This window comes from Ornithorhynchus anatinus, chromosome 11 (genome assembly GCF_004115215.2).
Source record: "Ornithorhynchus anatinus isolate Pmale09 chromosome 11, mOrnAna1.pri.v4, whole genome shotgun sequence".
Classification (NCBI taxonomy): Eukaryota; Metazoa; Chordata; class Mammalia; order Monotremata; family Ornithorhynchidae; genus Ornithorhynchus; species Ornithorhynchus anatinus.
In genome coordinates, this window is record NC_041738.1 from 15860229 (window position 1) to 15873839 (window position 13611).

A 13611-nucleotide genomic window follows, 5' to 3' on the forward strand; every position below is an offset into this window, starting at 1 on the left:
CTGTCCCCCATTCCCCGCCCTACATCAGCTCCCCAGGATCAGTGCCCTAGGCCCAGCTCCCCATCCCCTGCCCCCCTCCCCATCAGCTCTCCAGGACCTTATCCCCTTCTCCTTCCCCACCTCCCCCGTGACCCCCAGCTCCTCAGGATCAGTGCAGCTCCCAGGGCCTGTGCCCCTCTCACTGCCCCCCACTCCCCAGGGACAGCACCTCCTCCCCATCTGCAACACCTCCTCCCCAACTCCTCAGGCTTAATCTCCTTCCCCTGCCCCCACCACCTCTCCAAGGTCAGAGCCCCTTTCCCTGTGCCCTCCCAGGGCCAGTGCCCCTTCCCCCATTCAGGATGAGAACCTCTTGTGCTGGGTTGGTGGGGCTTCTGTCCCTGCTTCCTCTGACGTCCCTTCTTTGCCCCCTCTAAAGCCCGGACCTGGAGTGCGCCCATGCTCAGAAGTTAGGGGCAGGGGCAGGAACAAGGCCCGAGCCAACTCCAGGGCCAGGGGCAAGGCCAGAGCCAGGGCCAGGCCTAGGGGCAGAGCCAGGGTTAGTCTCTGGGTAGAAATTTCTGCTCTGTTGGTCGAGGTTTGCCACTGTAGATCCGTTTTCCTGCCCTGACCCTGGATGGGCTCTGTCCCCTCTCTCCCACATTTACCAGCTGCCCAACCCCAGAGTCAGGAGAAAAGGTCCTACCCAATCAGACCCACTCACATACACACCATCACACCCAAGCTGCAAATCCTCACCCATAACCCATAAACAGATCCACACAATGTCATACACTCTGTCTTCACTGTCTCACACACCCAGTCACACACATACATACACACACACAAAATACTGGGGTAAGTCTTAGGATACTGTCCAGAAAGTGGTCCCAGATGGTCCCCAGACTTTGAGCAGTTGTTCCTGAATCACCTACCTAACAGAGTTTTGGAAGTGACTCACAAGCACACTGACCCCCCCCCCCCCCACAACCCCGTACATAATCACAGTGCCACAAAGTCCCTTGTTGTCCAGAGTCCATGTTTAATTCTCACATGTGTATTTTTTCCCAGGATTTATACAGAGTAGGCACTTAATAAATGCTATTACCACTACACAGACTCACTGTCATGCACAGTCACACACTGTCATGTACAGTCGCACAATGTCACACACATAAGGCTGGTGTATGGCAGACTACATTCTATAAAATGTGTTTTAGGGAACAGTGTGTGCAAGAGATTCTCACCATTATTCTCCATTGCTCGTAGATGTCATGTGGCACAGGGACTGTGTCTAATCTGATGATCTTGTATTTAACCCAGTGCTTAGAACAGTGTTTGGCACATAGTAAGCGGTTCATACATACCACAGTTGTAATTATCAGCAGGATCAACTATGAACCAAAAACTCACTTCTGTCTACTTATACTGGGTCTCTGGTTGGTCTGATTTTGGTTTGAGATGAATGGGATTCTGGGTCAAAATCCATTAATTTGGAAACCATAGGAACCCAGATGGGGCCAGGAGAGCGGATGGGGCCAGGAGAGTGGATGGGACAGGACCGGGAAGGAGGACAGGATGGGGCCAAAGGGCAGAGGGATTGGAAAGGCAGATGGGGCTGGGAGGGCAGATGGGGTTGGAAGTGGGGACAGAACCAGAAGGGGATCCTGGACGATGGCCCTCAGGCCCTGGCTGAGGCCTAGTTTGCTGACATCACATGCTAGAATGGAACAATTTCTGGGTGCTTTCCCCTAGAGCTCAGAGTTTGCAGAAACCTTGCCTTGGGCATCTGGATTGGGTGGGGAGGGATGAACTCCAGCACATTTCACTGGTGGAAGGCTTCCTCATTTCTGCTGCCCTGGCCCCCCTTGGCCTCTCAAAGTCCTAGTGCTCTCCCTGAGCTGGTGCTGAAGGCTGAGGCTGACCTTTGATGACACGCTGGGGGTGAAGGGGGAAGGAAAAGGGGGATGGGGATCAGCCTCTGCTCCTGGCTAGCTCTGCAGAGCCCCCACACTCTTCCTGGAGACTGTAGCCTCTGTGGCTTCCCTGCAGGTGGCAATCTCAGGGCAAGGGCCTAGAAACTCCTGGGGAAAACTTATTTGTAATTTTTTTTTTGAGTGGCACCTATGTGCCAGGTGCCGTACTAAATGTTGGGATAGAGATACAAATTAATCATGTTGGACACAGTCCCTGTCCCAGGGGGGCTCACAGTCCATTTTACAGATGAGGTAACCAAGGCACAGAGAAGTTAAGTGAGCTGCCCAAGGTCACATCGCAGACAAGTGGCAGAGCCGGAATTAGAACCCAGGTCTTTCTGACTCCCAGGCCTGTGCTCTATCACCTAATCAGGACAGAAAGAACCATCCTGGACCTCTGCAGCTGTCCAGGAGAGATGCGTCCTGAGATGCGTCCTACCCCTCCTGGCATTGCCCCCGGGGTAATTCTTCCTTGGGATCTGATTCCAGAAAGACCAGAGGAGGCTGAGGTTGGTGTTTCTTTATTAACAAGGAAGTTTAGACAGGACCCCCGGCTCTGGAAGCATTCGCCCCCCAGAACCTCCGACTGGCACAAGTGACCCCGAAGGCCCAGTTGGCACCTTGTTCTTCAGAAGCAGGACGGCCAAGCGGTTCGGACGTCGGATTTCCAGGTTGTCCCGGCTGGGAGCCGGTTTCCGTGTGGACTCGGGCCTCCGTGGGTGGGTCCCCGCCCTCCTGCGTGTCCCCTGGGCTTGGGCCCGCTGGGCAGGGACCAGAAGTGGCCGCGGGGTCCGGCTGGGCCGCGCCGCCAGGGGGGCTGGGATGGTGGTGGGGGGCTGCGGCGCCGCGCTGGCCCCGGAGGCCGGGACCGAGACCACCGGCCCCGGCCCGCCGCCTCCGCTCCGGTCGGGCACACAGGTGCTCCCTCTTCCCCCGCCGCCGCCGGCCCCCGCGGGCTGGGGCTCTGCGGGACCGGGAGGGAGGGGAAGGGCGGATGGTGGCCCCCCCGTCCCCCGTCCCATTCCCCACAGTTAGGGGCTCAGTCCCGCGTCCCGGAGGGCAGCGCAGCGCCCAGCAGAGGCTGGGAGCCCCGGGCCGTGCGGACGGTCGGGCGGCGGGGGGCTAGTAGGCGTTGTCCAGCTCGGGCCGGCCGGGCTTGCCTGGGCGGGCCCGGGAGAGGGGCGGCTTGCCCTTCGGGGGCCGCCCGGCCTCGGGGGCGAAATCCTTCAGCTCGGACTGGTTGTGTGCGCGGCTGGAGCGCTTGCACTTGCAGGCGGACACCAGGCGAAGCTTGCGTTCCCGCGTCTCCCCGCCGGGGCAGAGCAGCGGGACGCGCCGGCTGCGGTAGCCGTCCGGGACGCAGCGGAAGCCCAGCCCGCCCTGCCGCCACCACTTGGTCCGGCCGATGGCGTTGGGCTGCAGCGGCGCGGGCCCGCAGGGGCCGGAGCAGACCAGCTCGGTGACCGGCTTGGGGCTGCGGCAGGGCCCGTCGCTGACGTAGTGGGTCCGGAGCAGCTCCCGGCAGCTGTACCCGGAGGCGTCTGGGGGGAGGGGCGCGGGGGGACACAGTTGGGGTCGGTCGGTTCGCCCGCCGGCCGGACGGGATGGGGGGCCGGCGGAGAGGGCCAGGGGTAGGGGGTCCCCCGACGGAGAGGGCAAGGGGAGGGGCTCCCCCGACGGAGAGGGCAAGGGGTGGGGGATCCCCAGACGGAGAGGGCAAGGGGTGGGGGCTCCCCAGACGGAAAGCGAAAGGGTTAGGGGGTCCCCCGCCGGAGAGAGCAGGGGGTAGGGGGTCCCCAGACGGAGAGGGCAGGGTCTGGGGGCTCCCCCACCGGAGAAGGCACGGGGTGGGGGGTCCCCCACCGGAAAGGGCAAAGAGTGGGGGCTCCCCCGCCGTAGAAGGCAAGGGGTAGGGGGTCCCCCGCCGGAGAGGGCAAGGGGTGGGGGCTCTTCCGCCGGAGAGGGCAAAGGGTGGGGGGGGTCTACCGCCGGAAAGGGCAAAGAGTGGGGGCTCCCCCGCCGGAGAGGCCAGGGAGTAGGTTCCTCACACCCATTCACCCCCGCGCCCCTCCCCACCACTCTTCCTGCTTGGGACCCCGCGGATCTCCCCACCCCGGATTTGGCAGGACGGGATGGCGGGAGGGCGGAGGAGTGAACCCCGCCACCATGTCCGGGTGCAGAGGGCTGGTGGGACCGCAGTCAGGGCGAGTTATTGAACAGGACACCTGGGGGCCCCGGGGAGAAGGGGCTGCTTGGGGTTCAGGATGGGGTTGGGGAGGTCCTCGGGACTCTACCCACCGCTGAGCCTAGAACTCCCGAGGACATCGCCAGACCCTGGCGGAGTTGCCATCCGATCCCCCCCTTCATAGCTCCGTCCCCGAGGCTGCCCCAGCCCCCTGGGTCTGGGTCCCCAGTGCCAGCTTTCATAGTCATGGAGCACCGGGAAGGGCTTTGCTCTCTGAGAAGGGCGGGGGGTTGGGGAGGTGGGCAGGACCTCTGATCTCAGAGGCTGGGGGTCCCTGGGTGCGTGGGGGGAGGGTCTCTCTGGTCTCCGAGCCCAGGGCCAGGGGTCTGGACCGGAGACCATGCCTTATCCTGCCCCAGGGGTTGGTCGTTCAGCAGTCCAGGCCCCGGAACCTGCGGGCCCTGAGGAGGCCGGGCCCTGGCCAGGGTGCACAGGCTGTATAGTAAGGGGGTGGGAGGGTTGTTCCGAGGACTCTGTGGCTAGAGAATACTGGGCTCAGGAAGCCCCCCTCCCCCGTCTCAGCGTCTCCACAGCTTTGTCTGGGGAGGCCCCGTCCAACAAGACCCTCGGCTCGGGGCGCCCTGCCCTGGTCTCCACGGAACCACCATCAGGAGGCTCTTCCAAGCAGTTATATGCCTCTCTCTGCTCTGCCCTGTCCCTGCCCCTGCCCCCGGGCCCTCCCACTTCTGCCCTTGCTCCTCCGTCAGGGTTGCTGTCCTAGGCTCACCCCCGCCCCCTCCCCGTTCTGTGGTAGTGGGGGTCAATCAGTCAGTCAGTCGTATTTATTGAGCTCCTACTGTGTGCAGAGCATTATACTAAGCACTTGGGAGAGTAGGAATAACGGTAAACAGACACAATCCCTGCCCACAACGAGCTTGCAGTCTGGAGGGAGTTAACAACCTAGAGGGAGCTTCCAGTATTCTAGAAGGATGGAGAGGAGCAGGGGTTGTTGTTTATACAAAAGTGCCCTAGGGTTCTTAGTGTCCATATAATGGCCAGCCGGCCCCAAAGAGGTCACGGCGAGGGTCCAGGGGGCACAGAGAGGACATGGGTATGGGGGAGGTAATTCAGAGAAGCAGTTTGGCCTAGTGGAAAGACTGGGGGTCGAGAAACTGGCTTCCAGTCCCAGCTCCGCCACTTGCCTGCTGTGTGAACTTGGCCAGAGCAATGGGCCTCAGTTTTCTCACCTGCAAAATGGGGATTCATTACCTGCTGTCTCCATCTTAAACTGTGCGCTCCGTTGGAGATAGGGACCGTGCCCGTGCGCCGATGATCTTGCATCCCTCCCCCGGCCCCCTGCCGCCCCCCGCCCCCGGGAGGGGCGTGCGTTACCTCTGGGCTCCGCAGGGAGCTGGGCGGCTCTCCCGCCGTTCTCCGCCCGGTTGATGGTGCGGTTGTGTCCGGGGGCCGTCTGTGCGGGCTGTGCGGGCGGTGCGGGCTGTGCGGGCCGCGGGGCCCCGCCCGACGGCGGCAGGAATTCCGTGGCGTCGTTCTTCAGCGGCGGCGGCGGGCCGGGCCGGGGCTGCGGAGCTCCCGGGGCCAGCAGGCAGAGGGAACACACGGCCAGGGAGACCAGCATGATGGACGGACGATGGACGGACGGCTCCGCGCACAGACACTCTCTCTCTCACACACACGCAGATCCCCAAGGGCCGGCGGTGAGACGGGGCCGGTCCCCACCACCGACACCGCCTCCTATTTCAAGCCGCCCGGGCTGCCCGGATGGCCAATGGGCACGGGCCGGGCACGGGCTGGGCGGGGGGCCAGGGGGGCGAGGGGGCGGAGAGGGGGAGGGACCCCCGGGGAAAGAGGGCGGAGGGAATCGGACGTTGCCGGGAGCTCTCCAAGATCCCATGAACTGCTCAACAACTCTTCCTCTATCCTCCTGCCCCTCCTCCTTCTCCCTCTCCCCCCATCCCCTTGGACCTAAATTCATTCATTCAATAGCATTTATTGAGCGCTTATTATGTGCACAGCATTGTACTAAGCGCTTGGAATGTACAATTGGGCAACAGAGAGAGACAATCCCTGCCCAATGACGGGTTCACAGTCCCCACTTTCCTCCCGTCCCTCCCAGCAACCTCTAATTCGAAGACTGCTCCTGCCCTTCTGCCTTCAAACTCGCTCCAATCTAGTCCGTACTAATAGTAATTATGGTATTTCTTAAGCACTTACTATGTGCTTAGCGCTGGGCAGATGCAAGGTAATCAGGTTGTCCCACAAGGGGCCCGCAGTGTTAATCCCCATTTTACACTTGAGGAAACGGAGGCACAGAGAAGTGAAGTGGCTTGCCCAAGGTCACACAGCAGGCAAGTGGCAGATCCGGGATTAGAACCTACGTCCTCTGTCTCTCTCTCCCTCCCTCCCTCCTCTCTCTCTGTCTCTTCCACTGCTCTCTGCTCCACCTCTCTAAACTCAAAGTCAATGGCTGCCTTCATTTCAACCAATCATTGGTATTTATTGAGTGCTCACCAGGCTGAGAGCACTGTACTGAGCGCTTGGGAGAGGGCAGTGCAGCTGTTAGGCACGATCCCTGTCTTCCACGAGCAGGGGAGATAGACACTAAACTAAATTACAGGTAGGGAAAGCAACAGAGTATAAGGATGTCTTACATAAGTGCTGGGGGTGGGGGTGGGGTGATGAATAAGGGACTCAAGTGATGCAGGAGAGAGGTTAGGGAGACCAGCAATTAGTCAGGGAAAGGTTTCTGGAGGGGATATTATTTCACTAGGACACCAAGCATTATAAGATCCCACTTTTGTTTAATCTTGACCATTTAGGTTCCCAGATTACCTAGGTGAAAGAAAACCAAAAATGTCAGAAATCTGCACTAATGCAGAGAAAGACTAAGTTGAAAGAATTTAGATATCCGCTCCCCCCCCCCCCCCAAAATCCTGGACAATAGAAAGTAATAAGAATTAATAAGCATTATGGTATTTGTTAAGCACTTACTATCTGCCAGGCACATAGTAAGTCTACTTTGTATGTTTATGTCAACCCCTCTTCTCCCATTCAAAGCCCTACTGAGAGCTCACCTACTCCAGGAGGCCTTCCCAGATTAAACCCCCCTTTCCTTCTGCTCCTCCTCCCCTCCCCATCGCCCCTACTCCCTCCCTCTGCTCTTCCCCCTTCCCCTCCCCACAGCACTTGTGCATATTTGTATATATTATTTATTACTCTATTTTATTAATAATGTGTAGATATCTATGATTCTATTTATCTTGATGGCACTGACGCCTGACTACTTGTTTTGTTTTGTTGTCTGTCTACCTCTTTCAGTCTGTGAGCTCGTTGTTGGTCAGGGATCGCCTCTGTTGCCGAATTGTACATTCCAAGCGCTTAGTACAGTGCTCTGCACAAGATAAGCGCTCAAAAAAATACGACAATGAATGAATGAAAGTCTACCAACTCTGTTGTACTTTCTTAAGCACTCTAGACTGTAAGCTCATTGTGGGCAAGAAATGTGTCTACCAACTCTGCTGTATTGTACTCTCCCAAGCACTTAGTATGGTGCTCTGCACACAGTAAGTGCTCAGTAAATATCACTGATTGCTAACATCTTCTGTTCTCTCTAACCCAGAAGCCTGAAGCATTATCCTCAACTCATCTCTTTCATCCTACCCACATATTCAATCTGTTCCCAGATTCTGTCAGGTCTACCTTCGCATGGCTAAACTCTACCCTTTCCTCTCCATCCAAACTGCTGCCATGTTAATCCAAGCACTTATCCTATCCTGCCTTGATTACTCCATCAGCCTCCTTGCTGACCTCCCGGCCTCCTGACTCGTCTCTCCCCATTCCAGTCCATATTTCACTCTCCTGCCCGGGTCATTTTTCTACAGAAACATTCAGTCCATGACTTCTCACTCTTCAAGAACCTCCCGTGGTGGCCCATCCACTCCGCATCAAATAGAAACTCTTTACCATCTGCTTTAAAGAACTCAATCAACTCCCTCCTTCCTATCTTTCCTTGCTAGTTTCCTTACAGCGCAGACCGGCCCTCACACTTTACTCCTCCAGGGCCAGCTCACTGTACCTTGACCTTGCCTCTCTCACCACCAACCCCTTTCCCCGCCCTCCCTCTGACCTGAAATTCCCTCTCCATCCAAAGATGCCAGACCACCACCACTCTCCCCACCCTCAAAGCCTTTTAAAAATCACATATCCTCCTAAGAGGCCTATCCCAATTAAACCCTCTTCTCCCCTACTCTCTCTCCTTTCTGCATCACCCCTATATCCTTGGATCTGTACCCTTGAAGGATGTGATATTCATCTCACTTTCAGCACTTATGTACATAGCCGTAATTTATTTCTGTATATTAGTGTCTGTCTCCCCCTCTAGACTGTAAGATCCTTCTGGGCAAAGTATGTGTCTACCTCTTCTGTGGTAGTGTATTCTCCTAACTACTTAGTACTACACTCTGCACACAGAAAGTGCTCAATAAATAACACTGATTGATTGCTTGATTGACTCCTCTCTCTCTCTTTCAGCACCTCATATTCAGCCTATCAATAAATCCTGCTGTTTCTTCCTAAACAACATTTCCTGCATCGAATCAATCAGTCGATTAATAGGACTTAGTGAGCATTTTTTGTGTGCAGAATCTTGTATTAAGTGCTTGGGAGAGTACAATGTAACAGACTTGGTAGACATGTTCCCTGACCACAGGGAGCTTACAAACTAGAGGGAAAGACAGATGTTGAAATAAATTATGGGTACCTACATAAGTGCTGTGGGGCTGAGGGTAAGGTGAATAAAGCATGCAATAAAAGTACAAAAGCAATGAAGAAGGGACAAGAAGTGGGAGAAGAGGGAATGAGGGCTTAGTCGGGGCAGGCCTCTTGGATGGAGGTGTGATTTTAATAAGGCCTTGAAGGTGGGAAGAGTGATCCTCTGTCGGATGTGAGCGGGGAGGGAGTTCCAGGCCAGAGGCAGGGCATGGGTGAGGGGTGGGCAGTGAGATAGATGAGACTGAGATACAGTGAGTAGGTTGGCATTAGAGGTTTGAAGCACGCAGGCTGGGTTGTAGAAGGAAGTCAGTGAGGTAAGATACTAGGGCACAAGGTGATTGAGTGCTTTAAAGCCTATGGTAAGGAGTTTCTGCTTGACACGGAGATGAATTGGTGACCCCTGAAGGTTCTTGAGGAGCGGGGATTCATGGACTGAATGTCTTTCTGGAAAAATGATCCAGGCAGCAGAGTGAAGTATGGACTGAAGTGGGGAGAGACAAGAGGCAAGGGATGTTAGTGAGGAGGTTGATGTGATAGTCAAGATGGAATAGGATAAATGCTTGGATTAACATAGTAGCAGTTTGCACAGAGAAGAAAGGGTGGATTTTAGCAATGTCGTGGAGGTTGAACTGACAGGATTTGGTGCAGATTGAATATGTGGGTTGAATGAGAGAGATGAGTCGAGGTTACAGGCTTGTGAGGCAGGGAGGAACGTGGCGCTGTCCACAGTGATGGGAAAGTCAAGGGGAGGACAGGGTTTGGGTGGGAAGATGAGTAGCTCTGTTTTGGACACGTTAAGTTGGATGTCTAGGTGGGACAAACAAGAAGAGATGTCCTGAAGGTAGGAGGAGATATGAGACTCCAGAGAGATCAGGACTGAAGATGTAGATTTGGGAATCACCTGGATAGAGATTGTAGTTGAAGCCATGGGAACGAATGAGATATCCAGGAAATGGGTGTAAATGGAGAATAGAAGGGGACCCCGGACTGAGCATCCACCTTCATAGGCTTATTAAAATCACATTGCCTCCAAGTTTCTCCCAACATTCAAAGCCTTCCTCCAACCTCAACTCCATCAACAAGGCTTGCCAATTAACTTCCCAAGCATCTAGCCGTATCATAACTCACCAGTGACCTCTAAACTTACCACGTTATTTCTACCCTTCCTCAGCATTTGAGTGCTTTCCTCTCCTTTCTGTGTTATTTATGCACTTTGAACTTGGATCTGTTCCACTGAAGCATTTGATATTCACTGCACCCTCAGCTCCACAGCACTTAAACACATACCTGCAATTTATTTTAATGTCTATCTTCCCACCTAGACAGTAAGCTTCCTGTGGGCAGGGATCATGTCTACCAATGCTACTGTAGTGTACTCTTCCAAGTGCTAAGTACACTGCTCTGCACACAGTCAGTGCTCAATAAATACCACTGATTGATTGATTGATAGATCTGCGCCTTCCTCTCCATCCACCCTATCATGGCTAGATCATGGTGTTTGCTCCTCTGCCCTTGCTTCCAGCCTCTCCCCTTTCCCCTACCTGTGGCTTCCAATCTCTGCCACATGAATAATTTTTTTGGTGGGGGAGAGAAGGGTCACTCATCCATCATTAGCTCTCTTTCCTCTCTTCAAAACCCTTTACTGGCTTCCCACTAAAAAAACCCAAAAAACAAAAAAACCTCCTCAAAATCAGCTTCAAGCCTTTCCACCAAAGTTTCCCCATCTTACATCTCTACTTTCTTTACCCACTTCTCCTCAGCTCACTCTTTTCATTCACCCAACCTCATCTGCTAACTGTGCCTTTCTCTCTCCACTCTCCCACTTCTGTCCTCTTGCTCAAGCTCTTCCCCCAATCTGAAACTCCCTTTCCACTTTAATCATAGCTCTTCCAATGTTCCAAGCCTTCCTACAATCCCAACTCCATCCAAGAGCCTTGCCAATTAACTTCCCAAGCATGTAGTTATATCACAACTCATTAGTGACCTCCAACATTCACATACTTATTTCTACCCTTCTTCAGCACTTAAGTATACATGTAAGATTAATTGTGCAGTCAATTATTCATTCTGATTACCTGTAAACATTTTTGTGTCTGTTTCCCAGGTTAAAAGGTAAGATCGAGGCTCCTTGAAGGCAGGGATCGTGTCCGTTGTATTGTCCTCTCCCAAGCACTCAGTCCCGTGCTCTGCACACAGAAAGCACTTAATAAATACCACTGATGGATGGATTGGTTGACTGTGGGCAGGGAACGTTTCTCTGCTTCTGTCTCTCCCCACTCCAGTCCATATTTAACTCTGCTGCCCAGATCATTTTTCTACAAAAACTTACAGTTCCTGTTTCCCCAAGCCTCAAGAACCTCCGGTGGCTGCCCATCCACCTCCACATCAAACAGAAACTCCTTACCATCGATTTTAAAGCACTCGATCACCTTGTCCACTCCTACCTTACATCCCTAGTTTCCTATTATAACGCAGCCCACACACTTTGCTCTTCTAATGCCAACCTACTCCCTGTACCTCGATCTCATCTATCTTGCCGGCGACCCCTTGCCCGTGTGCTGACCCTGTCTTGGAACTCCCTCCCTCTTCATATCCGACAGACGATCACTCTCCCCATCTTCAAAGCCTTAGTAAAAGCATGTCTCCTGCAAGGGGCTTTCCTCGACTAAGCCCTCATTTCCCCTTCTCCCACTCCCTTCTGCATCACTCTTGCACTTGGCTTTTCTCCCTTTATTCACCCCACCCTCAGGCCCATAGCATCCATAATTCATATTAATGTCTGTCCTTCTAGACAGTAAGCTTGCTGGTCTACTAAGTCTGTTATATTGCACTCTCCCAAGTTCTGAGAATAGTGCTCTGCACATATTAACCACTCAATAAATACAAGAGATTGATATTATTACTACTGCACAGTGAACAGCCTGTCTGTTGGTATATTATTATTATTGTTATTACTATACTTGTCAAGCACTTGCTATGTGTCAGTAGTTATTCCAAGTGCTGGGATAGATACAATTTAATCATGACATATGGAATGTCTCTCTGTCTATAGTTATCAACAGACTGGACTGTTTTCTGAGGACAGACACTATACTGGATGCTTGGCTTGGGGGAATAGAGAGGAGAGAAAAAACCAGTGCCTGCCCTCCAGCTGTTACAGTCTAAAGGGAGAGATGCTACTAGAGAGTAGAACCAGGGTTAGAAGGGAGAGAAATAATAAATAATATAAATTGGTGTCAATAAATTATAGACACCACAGAATAAACACATTCTGATCCTTGTGCACTGAGATGGCTGAGGGACAGATGGATGACAGGGAATAATAATAATAATTTGGTATTTGTTCATTCATTCAATAGCATTTATTGAGCGCTATGTGCAGAGCACTGTACTAAGCACTTGGAATGTACAATTCAGCAACAGATAGGAACAATCCCTGCCCAATGACGGGCTTACAGTCTAATTTGTTAAGCGCTTACTATGTGCAGAGCACTGTTCTAAGCGCTGGGGTAGATGCAGGGTAATCAGGTTGTCCCTCGTGAGGCTCACAGTCTTAATCCCCATTTCCCAGATGAGGTAACTGAGGCCCAGAGAAGTGAAGTGACTTGCCCACAGTCACATAGATGACAAGTGGCAGAGCCAGGATTCAGACCTGTGCCCTCTGATGCCCAAGCCTGTGCTCTTTCGACTGAGCCACGCTGCTTCTCTAAGGGGGGAATGAACCAGGGAGGGCTTCCTGGAGGAGGTGGATTTATTTATTTTTTTTAGGTGGACCCGTGGGCTGGCTGCCAGTTTGGGAAGGCAGCTGAGACCGCGGCTGTCGGTTCCAGGCAGGGTCACACCAGTTGCAACCGGGGACAGACCCTTTGCAGGGGCCGCGTGTCCGGGCTGGGGCTGGGGGTGGTGCCGGCGGCTGGAGGCCCGAGTTATTCATTCATTCAATAATATTTATTGAGCGCTTACTATGTGCAGAGCACTGCACTAAACGCTTGGAATTGCTATTGTTTTGCCTGTCTCCCCTGATTAGACTGTAAGCCCGTCAAAGGACAGGGACTGTATCTATCTGTTGCCGATTCGTACATTCCAAGCGCTTAGTACAGTGCTCTGCACATAGTAAGCGCTCAATAAATAATATTGAATGAATGAATGGACAATTCGGCAACAGATAGAGACAATCCCTGCCCATTGACGGGCTTACAGTGTAATCGGGAGTTATGCCGGACGAGGAAGGGGCCGGGTGCAGGGAGGTCAGGAGGCCTGCGGGAGCCGTGCTGCATTTGCTGCATTTGCTGCGTTTGCTGCATTTGCTGCTGCAGCAGCCGCGGTCTCTACTGCTGCTGCCCCCTGGTGGCAAAGAGGGAGATGGGTCGCCGGGGCCCGCGCCGTGGAGCGGCAGCGCCCCCTGCTGGGCTACTGGGCTCATAGCTGCGGCGCCCCCACGGGTCAAACGGCCCCGTCGCGACAATTAATCACGATAATGATAATTGGGGTATTTCTTAAACGCTTATTATGTGCCAGCCACTCTACAAAGCGCTGGGGTGAACACAGGTAAATCGGGTGGGATACAGTCCCTGTCCCTCACGGGGGCTCACCGTCTCAATCCCCATTTTACAGATAATAAAAATAATGTTGGTATTTGTGAAGCGCTTACTGTGTGCAGAGCACTGTTCTAAGCGCTGG

At 53.9% G+C, this 13611-nt stretch overlaps 1 protein-coding gene and 1 long non-coding RNA gene across 2 annotated transcripts; both read right to left on the reverse strand.

The window, feature by feature from the left end:
- Positions 1-3062: 3062 nt before the first annotated feature.
- SOST (sclerostin) lies at positions 3063-5866 on the reverse strand. Its single transcript, XM_029074722.2, has 2 exons — positions 5533-5866; positions 3063-3496 (listed from the first exon to the last, which is right to left on the reverse strand). Exons 1-2 carry the CDS (start codon positions 5777-5779, stop codon positions 3078-3080), a joined length of 666 nt encoding a protein of 221 aa, XP_028930555.1. The 5' UTR covers positions 5780-5866; the 3' UTR covers positions 3063-3077.
- Positions 5867-6942: 1076 nt separating this feature from the next.
- Positions 6943-11090, reverse strand: LOC120638708. Its single transcript, XR_005660593.1, has 2 exons — positions 11007-11090; positions 6943-6993 (listed from the first exon to the last, which is right to left on the reverse strand). It is a non-coding gene; the product is annotated as an uncharacterized LOC120638708 (long non-coding RNA).
- Positions 11091-13611: the final 2521 nt, after the last annotated feature.

Bases quoted from the DNA above. Each gene is read 5' to 3' on its own strand.
- SOST (XM_029074722.2), bottom strand. From the start codon at position 5,779: ATGCTGGTCTCCCTGGCCGTGTGTTCCCTCTGCCTGCTGGCCCCGGGA. The intron at 3,497-5,532 runs GTAACGCACGCC...CCCTCCCCCCAG, and splicing joins GCTCCCTGCGGAGCCCAGAG to ACGCCTCCGGGTACAGCTGC.